Below are 22319 nucleotides of genomic sequence, written 5' to 3'. Positions count from 1 at the left end.
TCTCATTCATTGCTAAAACAAGAAGCAGAGGAATGTTATATATGTCAATTGGAAAAGGAACAAACTGTTCCTCCAGCAGTAACTGGAGAGATATCAAGGGGAAAAATGCCAGCCCAGATTTGGCAAATAGACTATATTGGACCCCATCCCAACATAAAGGATGCAAATTTATATATACGTGTGTTGACAACTATTCAGGTGTACTGGTGGCTTGTCCCTATAAGAATGTGACTCAGAAAAAAACCTGTAAAACTCTAGATATTATAAGTCCATATTATGGAATCACAATGCAGATACAAAGTGACAATGAGTCACATTTCAAGGGTAATAAAATGAAGAGATATTGTGTATTAAACAACATAAAATGGATATATCATATTCCATATTATCCACAAGCATCTGAGTAAATTGAAAGAATGAATGGGTTATTGAAAGAACAGTTAAGAAAGCTAAGTTCTAATTATTTTTATCAACATTGGAAAGATAATTTGTTCACTGCTTTACTTAATTTGAGTAATAGAATATTGCGAGGAAGTACACCTCTAGCCAGAATGATGACCTCAAATCTGCAAATTATAAGACAACAAACACATAAGATCCCAAATACTGAGTATTGGACTGTGAGGGCAGGTGTCCTGGTGCTGTAACGAAGGACACCTCGTTCAGTAGAATATGATTTACATTGTTTGGAGAACTTTAGGTTGGATAGAAAACAAATAAATATCTCTACTGGAATATATATCAGAATCCCTAAAAATCATTTTGAGCAGATATTACCTAAATCAGGATTAGCAGCTCAAGAAATATATGTTTTGGCTGGAGTGATAGATTCTAATTATCAAGAAGAAATTATTGTGACATTCCAAAATTAAGGTGAAGAACCCATACAGTTTTGTAAAAATGATAAAATAGCTCAAGTAATTATTATTCCTTGTGAAACAATACCCCTTGTCAAAACTGATCCTCCTTCCAAAATAATGAGTAGAGGAGCTGAGGGGTTGGGTTCTCCTGATAGAATAAAATTGAGAGCTAAAGTATGAGTAAAACAGAAGCCAGTTGATGTTGCAAAGCCTGTGGAAATTATAGCAGACGGGAAAGATAATATTGTAACTTGTTTATTCAGGAGAAGATGATTATCAAATTGTATCCTTAACTCATATATTCTACTTTGAATGAGGTGGGTTCATGGACTCTAGATGCATGGCTGAACCTATATCTACCCTACTTCTGGTTATCATCTCCTTGTTTCTTTTTGACTTTTTGTCTATTAAACTTGTTTGTTAGGTTTGTTTCCTGCAGGTTCCAACCCTCCACCTGCAGATGACTGGTTGTTTAAGCTGGATGTCACCCCCTATGTATGTGATGTGTCACCCCTGGACCTGGCGTTGACAGAGCTCCAGATGCCAGCTAAAGAACTGACCTCTCAAATGGGACCTCTTGAGGCAGGGACAGCTCTACATTCAATCTCAGCAGGAAGTAGGTTTGGAAGAAGAGACCTTCTCCCCTTACCCCAAGATTTCAGGCCCCATTCATTGGAGGGGGGAATGATGGGATTTCTGTGCTCAAGATTCACCCTAAGATATTGTTTTATGTGTTTATTTTGCATGATCCCTGTTATATTATTGTAAAGTTCCATTGACACCAGTTGCCTAAGATATTGTTTTATATGCCTATTTTCAGTTATCCCTGTTATAATTCTGTTGATACTAGTTCCCCCACCAACCTATGTAATGAATAGGAAAGATCTTGGGGTCAAATGTAATGGTAATGTAAATGAGAATATCCTTTTCATTCATTAATAGGCACATGTGACTTGCTTAAATCACATGGAAGCCTAAGTCACACGTGGTGGGAGAAGCTTGATGAACAGGTGGAACAGGAAGAGTGGAGCAGAGCTGAGAGGAAGTTAGAGAGAGAAGATAGGGTGAAGGAAGAAGAGGACACAGGTACACAGGCACAGCTAGGCTTGTGAGTGTTGCTTTGTTTGTTTGACCCCAGCTGGGGGTTCAGGGGGAGGCTTGGGAATGACTTTGTCCCCTGCCCTGCTAATGTGTACTGACGTCTTGGTTACTATGACAGATTTGGCTTTCTGGTGTTGGGATTTGGCTTTCTAGTGTCTGAATATTTTTCTTCTGTCTTCTATATGGACAGTCTGTTATACTTTGCAATTAAGAACTATGCTAGCATATTCATAGTCTCTCTTGTTGTTGTGAATATTGCCTGGGTAATACATATGAGCACAGTGAAAGTATGTGAGAACTTGCTGCTTTCAATCTGAATGACGTTCCATATCCCCAAAATCTAAGTATTTTATTTACTCTCTGTTGGTGATCAGGCTTGTCATCTGCCTGCTTGCATAGTCATATGAAAGATTAATTCACCAAAATAGCTCATTTGTTAAGAATAATAAAGAAATAATTAATCAATGAAAAAATAAGGTCCTTAAATATTTCAAAATTATTTAAAAATAATTGGGTATTGGTACAGCTGATTGAGGAACCTAGCTTAGTTATTCTATAAATTACTAGCTATTCTATTCTTAGTAATCACTAGTTATAATTACTAGTTATTCTATTAATTACTGAAACTAAATCAGAAACTGGTTTGGGGAAGAGAATTTCAGTGGAATCAATTTTCTTAGAGGGAGGTAAGTTATGGAATATTTTTTCCATTTATAGAAAGTCAATCACATCCAAGTTTATTACTAATGTGGAAAAAAACACCTGTTTGTACTGTGTGTCCTGTAGTATAAACGTCTTATTATAAACAACTTACTGATATGCATTGTTTTGGAATTAATTATTTAAGTATTCTCCCAAGTCTTTTATTATAACTGGAATAAAGTCAGCCTTTTACAAAATTCATTTGTATAACTATTGAACCCAGAAGCGGAAAGCTTCTACCTGCAAGAACGTTGTTGATTATGTTTCCATATACACGACTGAATCTTCAATGGCATCTGATCCTTCTAATGAAGTTGAAATCATAGTGTAAAAGTTTGAGAAAATAACAAGATCAGAAAATTCTATATGTCAAATGTAAATTATTCTAATGTGGCATGTAAAAAAACCCTAAAATTTTCTGAAGTTTCAAGCAAACTCTGAACTCTGACTTTGATGTTCCCTCTTCTAGTTCTGTTGTTAAGACCAGAGCTCTGACGTATAAGCTGGTTTTCACAATAAGAACTAGTTATCACCAAAGTAAAATCTGAGAAGCTATACTGACTTGTGTTAAGATCAATTTTGTAAAAGTTTTTAGCAGGGGCATCTAAGCAGGCTCTATAAGCAATCTGGAATCAGAAAAACAATTCTTGTGAAGGATTTCGCCTGAGGATAAGACATTTTCCAGATGACCCCAAGAAAAGATATTCCAGGGACCAGACAACTACATGTGATATCTGGATTCTGAGATAAAATTTGTAAATTAAATAGACGTTGGAGGTGGGTTGATGCTGATCATTGTCCAAGTCTCCCCTTCACAAAAAGAGGGAAATTGAGAAAATCAAATTGTTTTGATCCTATTTTGTAATTGATTCTATTCTCTATCACCCCCAAGATATTGTAAAACTGCTCAAGTCATATTTATTTGTCTCTGAATGTAGTTCAGAAACTCAACTGGCCTGGACTAAGTTAAGTTCAGAAATTCAGCTCATTCATTAATCCCCAAATACCATTGGTTCTTCCTTCATCTCCCTATGGGTGGGATGGAAGAAAATTATAACAATTTCTCATTGGTCATGTTGTTTTCCTATCTGTGTTTTTGTTGTTTATGTGGTCTATGCATACAAATGAGATCACCCTGGCTGTAATCCTAAAAGGTCCTAAATACCCTAATATAGAGCTGCTCCAGGGACACTGTGGAAGATACTTGAAAAGAATGTATGGGTGGTTTTTTAGGAGTAGATTGTAGGGTTTCTATTGGGGAAAAGCCATAAAATAGAGTACTAAATGAAAGGACATAAAACTTAAACTCTATGAAATATGGAAGCTTGAACATGGTGACATGTTTAAAATCATAACTTAGATACAAGATCGTATTTTAGACACTGAGTCATAACTTAAGATGCCATGACCTATGAAAACCAAAACAAGAATATTATGACCTATATGAGATGAGGACATGATCAATACACAAACTTATGTTTGGGCATAACATTGGCTTAACTCCTGAGCTCATGATAAAGGAGAAAACAAAAAAATATCCACCAATCAGTAGTGATGCACTCTCTAGTTCTTCCTCCCTTTGTCTGTTTTGTATAATTACTACAGGAATTTTGAGGGTTCTTTTGAGGAGATCCACTAAACCGTCTGGCTGCTGTTCCAGACTGAAGATTGTCCTCGTTTGTATGTATTCATAATGCTTGATTAAACTACTCCACATAATCAGTCTTGAGCTCATTCGTCTCTGTTTTTGGTATCAAAAGAACACCTCATGGTTATGGGGGAAGTGAAGAGTTCCCCAGGCAGGGGAATTCCACAACTTACAATCTCCTCTCCCCTTCTTATTGAAAGGCAGAAAGCAGAGTCAGACTAACCCCAGAGCCCTCCTTTGGACAGGGCAGAAACTTGGCTACCACTTTGCATCTGTGTCTGCCCCTCCCAGGACCTCCTCTGATCTCATCATTGTGCTACTAATTCCAGTCTGGATTGACCTCACCTCCCTCAGCCTCCTCTCCCCTCTGATTGGAGGACAGAGTCCGAGGGTAAGACTGGGCCCCCAAGTCCCTCCCCTTTATACCTGCTACCATGACAAATTTCACTTCCACACAATAAGATCCCATAGCACCAAGTACTCCCAGGCTTCAGCCCTCCCTTCCTGAATCCTTCATCCCCCTCCCCTGAGGTAGTACGGTCGTGGAGGGAAGAAACTGTCTTTCTTTTTTGCTAGTTATTTCCCCAGTTCTAAGCACAGTGCTGGCGCGTAGTAGGTGCTTAATATATATGGACTGGATAGGCAGGGAGCTCCCCAGAGGGGTGACTGCCTTGTGCTCCAATTCATTAGAGAAGATGACCAGCTTTTATGGGAGCAAGATTCCAGCCCTCCTGTGGTTTGTGGGAGGGAATCCAGGTCATTTCTCCTGGAGCTTCTTGGAGCAAAATGTTTGTGCAGACAGGTCTAGAGGCAAGAGAAGGCTCAAGGAATCCTGTAGATCATGAGAAGCACAGCAGTGAGAAGTCCTGGGCAGCTGTGTGCCTGTGTGTGTGTGTGTGTGTGTGTGTGTGTGTGTGTGTGTGTGTGTGTGTGTGTGTGTGTGGTTGTTTGTTATGCAGGGGGTGGGAGGGCAGCTGCCAACTTATTCCCACACACCACACCAGACATCTGTTGGCTGGATCTGCACATCTCTCACTCCAGGAAGCCTCCCCACCCACATGGTTCAGTCCTCCCAAATGCTCCCATGGCTCTAAGAGCAAAGCCCTGACTGGCCTCCTCCAGAATCTACAGACACTTCAAGGCCTGAAGAAAACTCTAGACCAACTAGCAGAATCCCAAACCATCAGACTTCTCTGCTCCCAAGCTGTACTTCAGAATGACCCTGGAGACAGTCACCTGGCCAGGCTGAACCACTTATCCTCTCTTATCCAGGTTGGGAGCTCCCTGATGGGAGACAATGCCCTGACTGAGTTCTGGCCACCTGCCTTTCTTCCATCTGTGACTGCTCCTCTGGCCAAGCATCCTTCAGCAGCCCCAGCTCCTTTCTCTGAGGAGAAGACCTCACTTCTCCTTTGACAGAGAAAACCGAGAATGTGGTTTAGGACTCCTGTTTTCCCTCCTCTCCTAAGCCCCAAACACCTACTACACCATCCTCTCTCTTCCCTGGGGCTGGTGAGACTAAGAATGGGAGGTTCTCCTTGCCTGGGGGCAATTGTTCTAGTTGTGGCTGTGAACCCCACATTTCTTTCCTCTCTTAGGAGATTCCCTGTTAATTCTGTCTCTGACTCTGTCTCACTCTCTCTATCTCTCTGTATCTGTCTCTCTCATTGTCTTCTGTCTCTCTTTTCTCCTTCCAAACCTTGCTCTGGAGGTGCAGGCAAGATGGTGGAGTAAGAGCAAGTACTCACTTAAGCTCTAAGACAAACTCCTTTAGATACCCCTCAAAAGAGAATATGAAGAAATTTTAGAGTAGCAGAATACAATTGGAGATGGTGTGGCAGATTTCTAGTCCAGGACATCCCAGAAGGTCAATGGGAGGGATCTGATGCATGGGGCTGGAAGAGCACACAGTGTACAGTGCTCAGGCTGTACCAGTGTCAACTCCACCATAGCAAAGCTGAGTAGGAACTGTCAGGTTGTCTGAAGCAGAAGCAGCAGTGCAGAATCTCAAACATATCAGCCCAGGATGGGAGTCCAGTGGACTGAGAGAAAAGCACAGAGCCCTGGTAATAGCAGCAGCTGCTCCTGAAACTATAAGCCCACAGATTAAATGTCTGTAAGTCACCCACTTGAACTCCAGGAGCCAAGATGGTGGAGTGATGTCAGTGCTCTCTTCCATCCATTGTTGACTTTGAAAAACCAGAGAATATTTCCCTAGGAAAAATCCTGGAGTAGTGGGGTCAGCTGAAGGGGTAAACAGTCTCTTAGCTCGAGAGGCTAGGAAAATCGAAAAGGGGGGTCTGTCTTCCGTGACTGAGGGGGACCAGTGCAGGACTAGAGCTGTCCCAGACATCCACACCTCAGCAAACTGGGAGGAGATTCTCAGCCCCAGGGGGTGAAATCCATAAGCACCAACAGCAGGACCCTAGGTGTGCCTTAGCACAACCAGCAGAATCAGGAAGACACTAGGGCAGACAGGGTTCAACAACTGCTGACCCGCCTGTGCTCTAGCTCAGAAGAGGAGGCCTCCTGCAGTCATACCATCCCTCCCTCACACCTCACGCAGTGAGCTCCAGGATAACTCGAGGGAAACTCAGAAAGACTTCACCTGGCCTCTGCTTTGGCACATTAGCCGGCTCAGCACCAGGTAAACTGTAGCATTCTAGCTTCTAGCTGAGAGAACCAGAGGCCACAATACACAAAGTCTCAAGTTCTAAGCATAAGAACCATGGCACAGAGACTTCTGTCCTCCAGAGGCAGAGATCCACTTCAAAAGCCAGGGAAAAGGCAATCATCCTGAGCAGGAAGCAAACCAGAAAAGAAAAGATCACAGAATCATACTATGGGGACAAGGACCAAAACACGAGTGCTGAAGAGGTCAGCATTGAGACTGTACTCCCATCTGAAACCTCAGAAGGGAATATGAACTGGTCTCAAGCCCAAAGAGCATTCTTGGAAGAGCTCAAGAAGGATTTTAAAAGTCAAATTAGAGAGGTAAAAGAAAAAAATGGCCAATGATCTTTAAAATATGAAAAAAAAGAATTCATAAAAGAATTTAAAAGGAAAATTGTACAAATTGAAAAGGAAGTATAAAACCTAACTGGAGAAAATAACTCCCTAAAAGAAACAACTGGGCAAATGGAAAAAGAGATATAAAAGTTAACTGAAGGAAACTATCTATTGAAAGTTAGAATTGGGCAAGTAGAAGCTAATGACTCTATGAGACATCAAGAATCAGTCAAACAGAATCTAAAGATGAAAAAATAGAAGAAAATGTAAAATATCTCATTGGAAAAACAACTGACCCGGAGAACAGATCCAGGAAAGAAAATCTAAGAAGTATTGGTCTAATGGAAAGCCATGATGAAAAAAAAGGGCCTGGACAAAATCTTCCAAGAAATCATCAAGGAAAACTGACTTGAGATCCTAGATCCAGAGGGCAAAATAGTCATCAAAAAATCCTCCAGAAAGAGATCCAAAACTGAAAATACCAGGGAATAGTGTTGCCAGATTCTTGAACTATCAAGTTAAGGAGAAAACACTGCAAGCAGCTAGAAAGAAACAATTCAAATATCAAGGAACTACAGGCAGCATCACACAGAACCTTGCAACTTCTACATTAAAAGACCAGAGGGATTAGAGTATGATATTTCATAAGGCAAAGAAGCTTGGACTACAACCAAGGTTCAGTTACCCAGTAATATTCAGCATAGTATTTCAGGTAAGGAGATGAACATTCAGTGAAATAAGGGATTTACAGAACTTTCTGAGGAAAAGGACAGAGCTCAATAAAAAATGTGATCTTCAAACACATCTCAACAGAGGCATAAAAAGGCAAACAGAGGGGAAAAAACTTGTTATTCAATATGGGCAAATTGTAGGCATCCTTATAAGGGAAGATGATATTTGTTAATCTTGAGAACTGTAAATTAGTTATGATATTTAAAGGGGATGTATGTATATATATATATATATATATATATATATATATAGAGAGAGAGAGAGAGAGAGAGAGAGAGAGAGAGAGAGAGAGAGAGAGAGAGGTTATAAATTAAATAATGTGATGATAAAAATGTGATTTAGGGATTGTAATGAGAGATGCGAAAAGGAGAAGGCAGAAAAAGGTAAATTACATCACAGCAAGAGGCACAAAAACACATTACAATACAGGGAAAGAGGGGAGGGAGATGACTACTGTTTGAGATTTGCTCTCATCTGATTTGGTTCAAGGAGGGAACAAAAAAATAAGTTAAGTATAGAAATCTAACTATTCCAATAGGCAGGAGGAGGAAAAAGGGGAAAGAAAAAGGAGGGGAGGCTAAAAGGGAAGTAAGAAGTAGTAATAGAAATGGGAAAATAAAGGAAGGGGGGCTGATAGAAGGGAAGAAAGACTGAGGGAAGTGGTGGTCAAAAATTAAAACTCTATTGTGGAGGTGAAGGAAGAAGAAAGAACTAAAAGTATGAAAGGGAGAAATAGAATGGAAGGAAAGAAACAGAGAGTAGTCATAACTGTGAATGTGAATTGGATGAACTCTTCCATAAAACTGAGGCGGACAGCAGAACTGATTAAAAACCATAATCCAACAATATGTTGTTTACAAGAAATACATTTGAAACAGGGGGATACACACACAGTAAAGGTAAAAAGTTGGAGCAGAATATATTATGCTTCAACTAATGTACAAAAAGCAGGGTTAGTAAACCTAAACTCAGACAAAGCAAAAACAGAAATAGATCAAATCAAAAGAGATAAGGAAGAAAATTATATCCTGCTAAAAGGCAGCATAGGCAATGAAACAATTTCATTACTAAACACATATTCACCAAGGGGTATAGCATCCAAATTCTTAGAGGAGGAGTGAAGGGAGTTACATGAAGAAATAGACAGCAAAACTATACTAGTGGGGGACCTCAACCTACCCCTCTCTGAACTTGATAAATCTAACCTCAAAATAAACAAGAAAGAAGTGAAGGAGGTGAATACAACTCTGGATGAGGTAGATATGATAGATCCTTGGAGAAAACTGAATGGAGATAGAAAGGAATATATCTTTTTCTCAGCAGTACATGGCACGTAATTTTTTGTGCCCTTTTGAAAAGTTGATCAGCATTGTATGTCAATTTCATGATGGCATGTATGCCCAGGTTCTGGATAGTGGACAATGCTCTTGTGCCTTCCCAGTCACCAATGGAGTGAAACAGGGCTGTGTGCTTCCTCTCATGCTTTCTAGCATAATGTTTTCAGCCATGTTGTCAAATGATTTCAATGAGGTCAACTACCATACTGTTGGTAAGTTCTTCTATTTGGAAAGGCTACAAGCCTAGACCAAAGTGGAGGGAGTATTGGTGCATGATTTTCTGCTTGAATATGATTGTGCACTCAATGCAACGTCTGAAGCTGAGATGCAACAACATATGGATCAATTCTCTGCTGCCTGTGCTAATTTTGGCCTAATAATTAATACCAAGAAAACACAGGTGCTCCATCATCCAACACCACAGAATCTATACATTGGACCATTGGTTACAACAAATGGGAAAGCCTTGAATGCTGTGGATAAGTTCACTTACCTTGGTAGTTTACTTTCCAGGGATGTACATATTGACAATGAGGTTGACACATACATTGTCAGAGCTAGCTCAGTATTTGGGAGGCTCCCAAGAAGAGGTATTAGACTGACTACCAAACTGAAGGTCTACAGAGGCGTTGTGCTGACTTCATTGTTGTATGTCTATGAAACATGGACAGTCTACTAGTGCCATGCCAGAAAACTGAATAGCTTCCACTTGAACTGTCTTAGGAAGACTCTGAAGATCACCTGGCAGGATAAGATACCAGACACTGAGGTCCTTGCTCTAACTGAACTGCCAAGCATTCAAACTATAATTCAGAGTGTGCAACTCCAGTGGGTTGGCCACATTGTTCGAATGCAAAATGTACCCTTGTCAAAAAAAAAACCAAACCATTATTTTATGGAGGACTCTCATGGCGCAGGCAATCACATGGTGGGCAGAAGAAGCATAGAAAGGACACTCTCAAGGTCTCTCTCAAGAACTTTGGATTTGATTGTGCAACAAGTGAGACACTGGCACAGAACCGCTCACTATGGCATGCCCACATCAGAAAGGGTGCTGTGCTCTATGAGCAAAGCAGAATTGAAACAGCACTAAGGAAACATAGTATGCAAAAATTTGGAGTAAGCACCCCAAATGTTCATACAGACTATCTGTGCCCAATCTGTGGTAGAGCATTACCAGCTCATATTGGTCTGATCAGCCACAGTCATACACATTGAAACTTCACTTTATCATGATGATACCATTTTAGTCCTCTTCAAGAATGAAGGATAACAACCAACCAACACGGCACATATACAGAAATTGACCATGTACTAGGTCATAAAAACCTCACAGTCCAGTGCAGAAAGACAGTCAATGCATCTTTCTCAGAAAATAATGCAATAAAAATTATATGTAATAAAAGACCATGGAAAGATAGAACAAAAATTAATTGGAAACTGAATAATCTAATCCTCAACAATGAGTGGGTTAAAAAATAAATCATAGAAACAATCAACGACTTCATTCAAGAAAATGACAATAATGAGATAACCTACCAAAACTTATGGGATGCTACAAAAGCAGTTCTTAAGGGAAGTTTATATCATTGAACACCTACATGAACAAAATTCATGTAGAGAAAGAAGAGACCAATGAATTGGGCATATAGCTGAAAAAAACAAGAAAAAGATCAAATTGAAAACTCCCAAGTAAATGCCAAATTAGAAATGTTGAAAACTAAAGGAGAGATTAATAAAAATGAAATTAAGAAAACTATTGAACTAATAAATAAAACTAAGAGTTGGTTTTATGAAAAAGACAATAAAATTGGTAAACCTTTGGCAAATTGATTTAAAAAAAAAGAAATGAGAATACCAAATTACAAATATCAAAAATGAAAAGGGTGAACTCACTTCCAACGAGGAGGAAATAAAAACAATAATTAGAAATTACTTTGTTCAACTGTATGTCCATAAATTTGACAACCTAAGTGACTCGAGTGAATATTTAAAAATATATAAATTGCCCAAATTAACAGAAGAGGAAGGTGAATGTTTAAATAACCCCATCTCAGAAAAAGAAATTAAACAAGCCATCAATGAACTCCCTAGGAAAAAAATCTCCAGGGCCACATGGATTTACAAATGAATTCTATCAAGAATTTAAAGAACAGGAAATTCCAATATTATATATGCTATTTGGGAAAATTGGTGAAGAAGGAGTTCTACCAAACTCTACCAAATTCTTGTTATGATACAAATATGGTTCTGATAACCTAAACCAGGAAGAATCAAAACAGAGAAAGAAAATTATAAACCAATTTCTCTAATGAATATAGAAGCAAAAATTTTAAATAAGATGTTAGCAGAAAGAACACAGACTTATCACAAGAATAATACATTATGATCAAGTAGGATTTATACCAGGAATTCAGGGCTAGGTCAATATTAGGAAAACTATCAACACTACTGATCATATCAACAACAAAACTAAGAGAAACTATATTATTATCTCAATAGATGCAGAAAAAATTTTTGACAAAATACAACACCTATTCCTCTTGGAAACACTGAAGAGCACAGAATAAATGGAACTTGCCATAAAATAATAAGCAGTATCTGCCTCAAACCTTCAGCAAGCATTTTATGCAATGAGAAAAATAAGCTAGATTCATTTCCAAGAAGATTAGGGGTGAAACAATGATGTTCGTTATCACTAATGTTGTTCAATATGATACTAGAAACATTAGCTTTAGCAATAAGAAAAATAAATTGAAGGAATTAGAACAGCAAAGAAGAAACTAAGTTATTACTCTTTGCAGATGATATGATTATATACTTAGAGGATCCTAGAAAATCAAGTAAAAAACTACTTGAAATAATAAACAACTTTGGCAAAGTTTCAGGTTACAAAATAAACCCCTATAAGTCATCTGTATTTCTTTATATTACTAACAAAGCCCGACAGCAAGAGGCAGAAAGAAAAGTCCCATTTAAAGCTATGGTAGACACTATAAAATGTCTGGGAGTCTACTTGCCAAAACAAACCCAGGGACTATATGAACACAATTACAAAACACTTTTCAGACAAACAAAGTCAGCTCTAAATAAATGGAAAAACATCACCTGCTTGTTGTTAGGCCAACCAAATAAGATAAAAATAACAACTCTGCCTAAATTAATTTACTTATTCAGTGCCATATCAATCAGACTACCAGAAAATTATTTTCTACAGCTAGAAAAAATAATATCAAAATTCATCTGAAAGAACAAAAGGTTCAGAAGTCAAGGGAATTAATGAAAAGAAATGCTAGGGAAGGTGGCCTACCCCTACCAGATCTGAAATTGTATTATAAAGCAGTAATCATCAAAATCACTTGGTACTGACTTAGAAATAGAAGGGTAGACCAGTGGAATATGCTAGGTACTCAAGACACAGTAGGCAACGAATATAACAATCTACTGTTTGATAAATCCAAGGACCCAAGCTTCTGGGATAAGAACTTACTGTGTAACAAAAATTGCTGAGAAAACTGGATAACAGTGTGGTGAAAATGAGGTATAGACCAATGCTTGACACCGTACACAAGAATAACGTCCAAATTGGTACATGACCTAGGTATAAAGATTAATACTATAAACAAATTAGTGGAGCAAGGAATAGTGTATTTATCAGATTTATGGAGAAGGGAAGAATTTTTGACTAAAGAAGAGATAGAAAGCATTATGAAGTACAAAATGGATAATTTTGATTACATTAAATTGAAAAGTTTTTGCATGAACAAACTCAATGGAACCAAGATCAGGAGGGAAACAGAAAACTGGGAAAGATTTTTTTTCAACTAATGTCTGTGATAAAGGCTTCATCTCTAAAATATTTAGAGAACTGAGTCAAATGTACAAGAATACAAGTCATTCCCCAATTGATAAATGGTTAAAGGATATAAACAGGCAATTTTCAGAGGAAGAAGTTAAAACTATCTATGAACATATGAAAAATGCTCTAAATCATTATTGATTAGAGAGATGCAAATCAAAAGAACTCTGAGATATCACATCACACCTATCAGATTGGCTAACATGACAAAACAGGAATATGATAAATGTTGATGAAGATGTGGGAGATTTGGAAAACTAATTCATTGTTGGTGGAGTTGTGAGTTGAACGAACCATTCTGGAGAGCAATTTGGAATTATGTCCAAAGGGCTACAAAAATGTGCATACACTTTGACCTAGCAAAATTGCTTCTAGGACTGTATCCCCAAGAGATCATAAAAATGGAAACGCATACCACATGGACAAAAATATTTATAGCAGCTCTCTTTGTGGTGGCCAAAAACATGAAATCAAGGGGATACCCATCAATTGGGGAATGGCTGTATAAACTGTGTTATATCAATGTAATGAAATACTATTGTACTATGAGAAATGATGAACAGGAAGACTTCAGAGAGGCTTGGAAAAACTTATATGAACTGATGCTGAGTGAAAGGAGGAGAACCAGGAGAACTTTGTACACAGCAACAACCACAGTATGAGAGGAATTTTTCTGGAAGACTTAGTATTTCATTGCAATGCAAGGACTTAAAAAATTCCCAATGGTCTCTTCAAGCAAAATGCCTTTCACATCCAGAGTAAGAACTATGGAATTCAATTGCAGAATGAAGCAGATCATTTTCTTTTGTATTATGTTTTGGTTTGTTTTATGACTTCTCCCATTCATTTTAATTCTTCCATGCAACATGACTAAAGTGAAAATGTATTTAATAGGAATGTATATGTAGCACCTATATAAAATTGTATGCTGTCTCAGGGAGAGAGTGGGGAGGCAGGGGGGATGAAGGGGTAGGGAGGAGGAAAAATCTAAGACATATGGAAGTGATTGTAGAATACTGAAAACAAATAAGATAATAACAATTTATAAAAAAAAAAAAGAAAGAAAGAAAAACCAATATCAAAATTATTGTGGAAGAACAAAAAGTCCAGAATATCAAGGGAATTAATGAAAAGAAATCCTAGGAAAGGTGGCCTAGCCCTTCCAGATCTCAAGATGTGTTATAAAGCAGCAATCAAAATCACTTGGTACTGGCTAAGAAAGAGAGAGGTAGACCAGTGGGATATGTTAGTTACTCAAAACACAGTAGTCAATGAATATAGCAATCTACTGTTTGATAAACACAAGGACCCCAGCTTCTGGGATAAGAACTCACTGACAAAAACTGCTGGAAAAACTTGGTAACAGTGTGGTGGAAACTGGGCATAGACCAGTGCCTGGCACAGTACACAAGAATAAAGGCAAAATGGATATATGATTCAGGTATAAAGACTAATACTATAACCAAATAGGGGAGCAAGGAATAGTGTATTTGTCAGATTTACAAAGAATGGAGAAATTTATGATCAAACAAGAGATAGAGAACATTATGAAGTGCAAAATGCATAATTTTGATTACATTAAATTGAAAAGTTTTTGCACAAACAAACTCAATGCTATCAAGATTAGGATGGAAGCAGAAAACTGGGAAAGAATTTTTGCAACTAGTGTCTGTGATAAAGGCCTCATTTCTAAAATATATAGAGAACTGAATCAAATTTACAAGAACACAAGTCATTCTCAATCGATAAATGGTCAAAGGATATGAAAAGGGAGTTTTCAGAGGAAGAAATTAAAGCTATCTACAGACATATGAAAAAATGCTCTAAATTGCTATTGATTAGAGAGATGCAAATCAAAACAACTCTGAAGTACCATATCACATCTGTCTTAAAAAGGACTTAAAAAATTCCCAATGCACTCTTGAGACAAAATGCCATCCACATCCAGAAAAAGAACTACGGAACTGGAACACAGAATGAAGCAGAATATTTTCTCTTTGTTATGTTTTGGTTTAGTTCGGATTTTCTCATGGTTTCTCCCATTCATTTTAATTCTTCTATGCAACATGACTAAGGTAAAAATGTATTTAACAGGAATGTATGTGTAGAACCTATATTAGATTGCACACCATCTCGGGGAGGGAGTGAGGAGAGAGGGAGTAAGGAGCGAGAGGAAGGGGAAAAAATCTAAAATAAATGGAAGTGATTGTAGAAAACCGAAAACAAATAAAGCAATTTTTAAAAAGAAGATGTGTTTAATAATAACATATGTGTAGAACCCATATAAGATTGCACTCTGTCTCGGGAAGGGAGGAGTAAGGGAGGGGGAGAAAAATCTAAGATTTATAGAAGTGATTGTAGAGAACTGAAAACAAATAGATTAAAAAGAATAAGAAAAAGAAAAGAAAAAACAAACCTCCCTCTTCCTTTCTCCTTCTGTCTTCATCTGTCTCTGTCAGTCTGTCTCTCTGTCTCTACAGCTTTTCCTGTTTCTCCTTAGTTTTATTTTTCTCTGTCTCTGTTTCTATCTCTGCCTCACTCTGTGACTCTGTCTCTGTCTTTCTCTGTTTCTCTCTCTTTCTCTGTCTCTGTCTCTCTGTCCCTGTGTGTGTCTCTGTCTCTCTCACTCTCTGACTGTCTCTGTCTCTATCTCTCTGTATCTCTGTCTCTGTCTTTGTCTGTGTGTGTGTGTGTGTGTGTCTGTCTGTCTCTCTGGCACCCATATGGCTCTTTCCAATCTCCATTTCCCCATACTTCCACTAGCCCATATCATGGCTTCATCAATATCGCCTGGAATGATGAAGTAGCCCTACTAAGTGGTCCAGTCTTTTCACTTTCCAATCCATCATCTAGACCTGTTGTTTCACACACACAAAAAAAGAAATGGGGACAACAAACCGGTACATGACGATCCTGGAGGACTGAATATCAACCAGGTTTAAACCTGGCCTTTTTCAAAGTCTTGTGTTTAGTCCATTGTGTTTCACATTCCCCCGACATAGTTTAATCTGATTCTGCTGCCCTGGATGCTGTTGGGGGCTGAATGTTTGGCGCTCCACTCTGGAAGCTGTCCCACTGATGTTCTGAAGACCCAGGTCTAAACCTGTCACTTCATACTCCAAGTACCAGTCATCAAAGGAAATACAAATGACTACACTGTGGGCTGTTCACAGTCCTGTCCAGTTTTTCCCCTTGCACTCCAGACATCCTGGACAATGCAGCTTAGTGTCAATAGTATATTTCACCAGATGGGGTTGCTGATCTCCCAATACAAAATTCCATCTCCTCAAACTATGGAGAAGGCCCAGAATGCCCCTCCCCCACCCTCCCTTCCACTACCAGCTTGGGCTTTGTACAAGAGGCCTCCCTAATCCTGCCTGTCAATATCCTCCCATCCTCACTTAGCCCCCCAGGTACTTCTCTCCTCAGAGGACCCTCAGCCCACCAGTCTCTTCTGACACAGAGTGATCAGAACTTGGTCCTGTGTCAGACCAGGAGTTGAGGCTTCATGGTTGTTGTCCTTCATCTTCAAAGAAGACCAAAATGACATCACCATGATAAAGTGAAATTTCAGTGTGTCTGACTGTGGCTGATCAGACCAACACAAGCTCGAAATGCTCTACTACAGGTTGGGCACAGATAGTCCGGGTGAATATTTGGGGTGGATATCCCAAATTTGTGCATCCTATGTTTACTTTATGCTGTCTCAATTCTGCTTTGCTAAAAGAGCACAGCACCCTTTCTGATGTGGGAATGCCATGCTGAGCAGTCCTGTGCCAGTGTCTCCTATGTTGCACAGTCAAATACAAAGTTCTTGAGAGACACCTTGAGAGTTTTCTAGTATCACTTCTTCTGGCCACCATGTGATTGCATACCCCATGAGAGTTCTCCATGAAACTGTCTTTTTGGCAAGCATACATTTTACATTGGAACAATGTGGCCAGCCCATCCAAGTTGCACTCTCTGAAGCATAATTTGAATACTTAACAGTTCAGCTTTAGCAAGGACTTCAGTGTCTGGTACCTTATCCTGCCAGGTGATCCTCAGAATCTTCCCAAGACAGTTCAAATGGAAGCGATTCAATTTCCTGGCATGGCACTGGTAGACTGTTCATGTTTCACAAGCATGTAACAATGAGCTCAACACAACGGATCTGTAGACCTTCAGTTTGGTAGTCAGTCTAATGCCTCTTCTCTCCCAAACTTTTCTTTGGAGCCTCCCAAACACTGAGCTAGCTCTGGCAATGCGTGCATCAACCTCATTGTCAATGTGTACATCCCTGGAAAGTATACTTTATGAACTTATCCACAGTATTCAAAACTTCTCCATTTGTTGTAACCGATAGTTCCATGTATGGATGGTGTAGTGGTGGTTGTTGGAGCACCTGTATTCTCTAGATGTTAATTATTAGGCCAAAATTAGCACAGGCAGCAGAGTATTGATCCATACTTTGTTGCATCTCCACTTCAGAGGCTGCATTGAGTGCACGATCATCTGCAAACAGAAAATCATGCACCAACACTACCTCCACTTTGATCTTGGCTTGTAGCTTTTTCAAAGTGAAGAACTAACCATCAGTATGGTAGTTGACCTTGATGCTATGTTCACCCTCATTGAAATCATTTGTCAACATGGCTGAAAACATCATGCTAAAAAGCATGGGAGCAAGCACACAGCCTTGTTTCACTCCATTGGTGACTGGGAAGGCATGAGAGCATTGTCCATTATCCAGAACCTGGGCAAACATGTCATCATGAAATTGATGTACAAGATTGATGAGGCTTCATAAATGTTTACTAAAGGGTGGAAATGGAAACCAAATGAAGGGTGTCTGTGAGTCACTGGTCATCTCCTGGACAATGTCACCATCACCTAATGATGGGCTCTGAGGGAAGCAATCAGCCATAAACAACAGGAAAGCAGGCTCTGTCCCCTGGGACACATCTTCCTGCAGAAGGGATATAAAAACCCACCAGGCTACACAACCTTCACACACAGCCCCCAGCTTCACTCACTCACACACACACACACACACACACACACACACACAGACCCACAAGCACAGTCCCAGTGAGGCACCAGCTCCTCCCAGAATCAGCCCCTCATTCACATCCCTTTCCCACCCTCTGCTGCCCAAGGCTCCCCACACAGTTGCTCCCACCATGGCAGACACCTGTTTTTCTGGACCCTGTGTTCCCACAGCTTCAGCTGTCTCTGTGTGCTCCAGTGACAGGAGCTATGGCAGCAATGTCTGCTTGCCCAGTTCTTGTACAGGCTCCTCCTGGCAGCTGGATGACTGCCCAGAGAGCTGCTGTGAGCCCAGCTGCTGTGGCCCCAGCTGCTGTCCAGCCCCATGTTGCCCACCAGCCTGTCCCCTGACCTTGCTGTGCCGCCCAGTCTGCTGTGTGCCTGCCACCTGCCAGCCAGCCTGTGAACCCAGCCCCTGCCAATCTGTCTGCACCTCATCCTGTTCACCATCCTGCTGCCACACATCCAGTTGCCAGGCCCCAAGCTGTGGTGCACCTCCCTGCGTGGTGCACTCCTGCTGCTGCATCCCTGTGTGCTACAAGCCCAGCTGCTGTGTGACCACACCCTGTTGTACAACCTCCTCCTGTTGCCAGCCCAGCTGCTGCCACCCTGTGTACCGTGTGTCCCTTCTCTGTCGGCCCGTGTGCAGCCCAGCCACCTGCTGTGTGCCTCTCTCCTGCACACCCTCCTGCTGCACTAACACATCCTCCTCTTCTTGCTGCTGTGCACCCTCCTGCTGTCCAGCCCCCACCTGCTGCCGCCCTTCCTCCTCTGTGTCCCTCATCTGCCGGCCCACCTGCTGCAAACCTGCCTGCTGCCCTACCACCTGTGGACTGAAACCTTGCTGTTGACCACAGGGTGCTCTCTCTCCCTCTCTTTCTCTCTGGTGCTGACATTCCACTCCTGCCCAACTTCTGCAGGTCTCTGGATCCATCCCCAAACATCATCCTCAACAACTGGCCTGCATCACTCCCAGAGGCATTGAGATCACCAGGCCTCAGACAACCAGCTACACCAAGTACCTGACCAACCCCAGGCCCATGCCAGGCCCCCTACAAACCATGACTGACCCCAGCCTAACTGGAGTCACTAACCTAACTCAGTGTCTATAATGCTGGAACTGCCTGCAGCTCTCAGGCTCTCTCCAGATTCAAAGTGCAAAGGGGTAGCCCCACCCATGGGCCCTCCAGCAATAAACCATATCAACTTACCTTCTGACCTCTCATTTACCCTTTCATCCTTATCCTCCTCCCATACATAGCAGTCTTCAGAGTTCACCAGGCCACAGGAGAGAGTGCACAGACTGACCACTGTGTCATTCATACATTGCACCGTGGTCCTATAGAGTTGTGCCCTGACACATCCCTCTCCAACCTACACTGTGTCCTGTGCACTCCCATCCACCTGCCCTGCCCACCAGGCCAATATCCTCTTGGCTTAAACCCTTCCCCTGCCTGCTGTGCTGCCAGCTACAGCACTGATCAAGAGGCCAGCTCCCACTTAGAAGTGACTTTCACATGCTAATAGAAGGGCTGTTATACTTCTGGATGGATGCATTTCTTTTGCCTGGCCCAGGTTTATGGTAAGCAGGGATGTAGCAGGTTGGGCTGCAGGACCGGCCTGGCAGCAGGTGGACTGGCAGGAGCTAGGCATACAGCAGGCGAGGTTATGGGGAACCAATCTGGCAGAAGGAGGACTGGTAGGGACTGCCACCACATCAGGAGGGGGAGCAACTGTCAGCTCCACAGACTGCCTGGAAGCTGGTCACCACAGAGCATGCTAAGAGGCACAGCAGACCACACAGAAGGCTGGATGGCAGCAGGGACAGATACAGCAGACAGGCTTGCAGACAGGCACAGAGCAGGTTGTGGCACACTTGGTGTGTCCCACAGTGTCTAGGGTGGGCAGGACTTATAAGCGCAGAGGCAACAAACTCTGAGGCTTCTATAAGATTTGACCTATATGGATAAAAGCAACATAGAAATACTTCAGCCATCTTCCTGTAATTTTCCTGTTTTCAAATAATTAAATTAATTAATTTGTTTTCAGTTGTCTACAATCACTTCAATATATCTTAGATTTTTCTCCCTCCCTCTCTGTCCTTCCCTGCTCCTTCCCCTCACACTCCCTGAGATGGTGTGCAATCTTATATGGGTTTTACACATACCTTCTTATTAAATACATTTTCCCCTTGGTCATGTTGCATAGAAGAATTAAAATGAATGGGAGAAACCATAAAAAAAAATAACACGAAAGAAAATGGTCTGCTTTTTTCTGCAATCCAATTCCATAGTTCTTTCTCTGGATGTGAAAGGTATTTTGCCTAAAGAGTAAATTGGGAATTTTTTAGGTCCTTGCACTGCTGTGAAGGGCTAAGTCTACCAGAAAAATTCTTTGCACACTGTGGTTGATACTGTGTACAAAGGTCTCCTGGTTCTGCTGCTTTCACTCAGTATCAGTTCATATAAGTCCTTCCAGGTCTCTCTGACGTCTTTCTGTTCATTATTTCTTATAGTACAATAGTATTGCATTACATTCACATACCACAACTTGTTCAGCCATTCCCCAGTTGATGGGCATGCTCTCGACTTCTAGTTCTTGGCCATGACAAAGAGAGCTGCTATAAAAAATGACCAATTCTCCTTCCAAAACCTTGCTTTAGTGATTTTTCTTGCCTTGTAGCCTTTTGAAATTGAAGAAGTTACCATCAGTATGGTAGTTTATCTCGATGCCATGTTAATCCTCATTGAAAGTATTTGTCAACATGACTGAAAACATCATGCTAAAAAGCATGGGAGCAAGCACACAGCCCTGTTTCATTCCGCTGGTGACTGGGAAGGCACCAGAGCATTGTTCATTATTCAGAACCCAGGCAAACATGCCATCATGAAACTGACATACACTAGTGATGAACTTCTCCAGGCAACCAAATTTTGACATAATTTTCCATAAGCCCTCAAGACCAAGTGTGTCCAAGGCCATGGTCAGATCTACAAACATTGTGTACAGACCTCTGTTCTCCTCCTGGTATTTCTCCTGGAGTTGTCGGGCAGCAAACACCACATCAACTGTTCCTCAGCCCTTTCTGAAGTCACACTGGCTCTCAGGTATATGACCATCTTCCAAGAGAAAGATCAGCCTAGTAAGGAGGATTCTAGCAAGAATTTTGCCAGCCAAAGTAGAGAGAGTATTGATGCATGATTTTCTGTTTGCAGATGATTGTGCACTCAATGCAGCCTCTGAAGCTGAGATGCAACAAAGTATGGATCAATTCTCTGCTGCCTGCACTAATTTGGCCTAATAATTAACACCAAGAAAATACAGGTGCTCCATCAGCCACCACCATACCGTCCACACGTTGGATCACTGCTTACAACAAATGCAGACTGCACTGAAGTGACAGAGAGGGAGGCGAGCCAAACAAAGAGCACAGTTTATCTTATAACATAAAAATTATAAACAAGAACACTTCAGAAAAATGTAAGAATTATGATTAACTAAATCAACAAACATCATCCCAGAGGGCTTATGAGGAATAATGACAGAGAGAGGATGAATTACAACGTAACATGGGAAACACATTGTCGGACTTGACCACCATGGGAATTTGTTTTGTTTGACTATAAATGTATGACAGAGGGGTTCCTCTTGGCAGCCTGCTTTTTTCTCTCTTCCTTCCTTTCTTCCTTCCTTCCTTTCTTTTTCTCATGGACAAGAGGGAGGTAGGAGGGAAGGGGAAAAAATAAACATTTGAAAAAACAAGCAAAACGAAGCAGTTGAACAGTGTGAAAAAGAGGACTACAGACAGTGTGAGACTGGATAGGGGACTTAGTGAAAAAAAGTCCATTCAGTCTGATCAAGGATTTGTCTTTGGATTCTTTTAGATAGTGGAGACTTAATTTTAAAAAAAAAAAAAGAGTTCACCCAGTTTTTACCAGCAGTGTACAAATATGTGGGAGGTCCTAGTACATGGATAGCCTTTCCCCAGGAAATGAACATTGATAAATGGAGACATTTATCCTGAAAAGCCCATTTTGATGAAC

At 40.6% G+C, this 22319-nt stretch overlaps 1 protein-coding gene across 1 annotated transcript; it reads left to right on the top strand.

Annotated features, from left to right (window-relative positions):
- The first annotated feature begins 18410 nt into the window (after window positions 1-18410).
- LOC140523514 (uncharacterized) lies at window positions 18411-19127 on the top strand. Its single transcript, XM_072638346.1, has one exon. It carries the CDS (start codon window positions 18411-18413, stop codon window positions 19125-19127), a length of 717 nt encoding a protein of 238 aa, XP_072494447.1.
- The last annotated feature ends 3192 nt before the right edge of the window (window positions 19128-22319 follow it).

The sequence above is a fragment of the Notamacropus eugenii genome, chromosome 2 (genome assembly GCF_028372415.1).
Source record: "Notamacropus eugenii isolate mMacEug1 chromosome 2, mMacEug1.pri_v2, whole genome shotgun sequence".
NCBI lineage: Eukaryota > Metazoa > Chordata > Mammalia > Diprotodontia > Macropodidae > Notamacropus > Notamacropus eugenii.
The sequence above is the reverse complement of the archived record's forward strand: the minus strand, read 5'-3'. Positions and strand labels throughout refer to the sequence as shown.

What these genes read in the sequence shown, in the direction of transcription:
- LOC140523514 (XM_072638346.1), top strand. Translation starts at nt 18,411, where the DNA reads ATGGCAGACACCTGTTTTTCTGGACCCTGTGTTCCCACAGCTTCAGCT.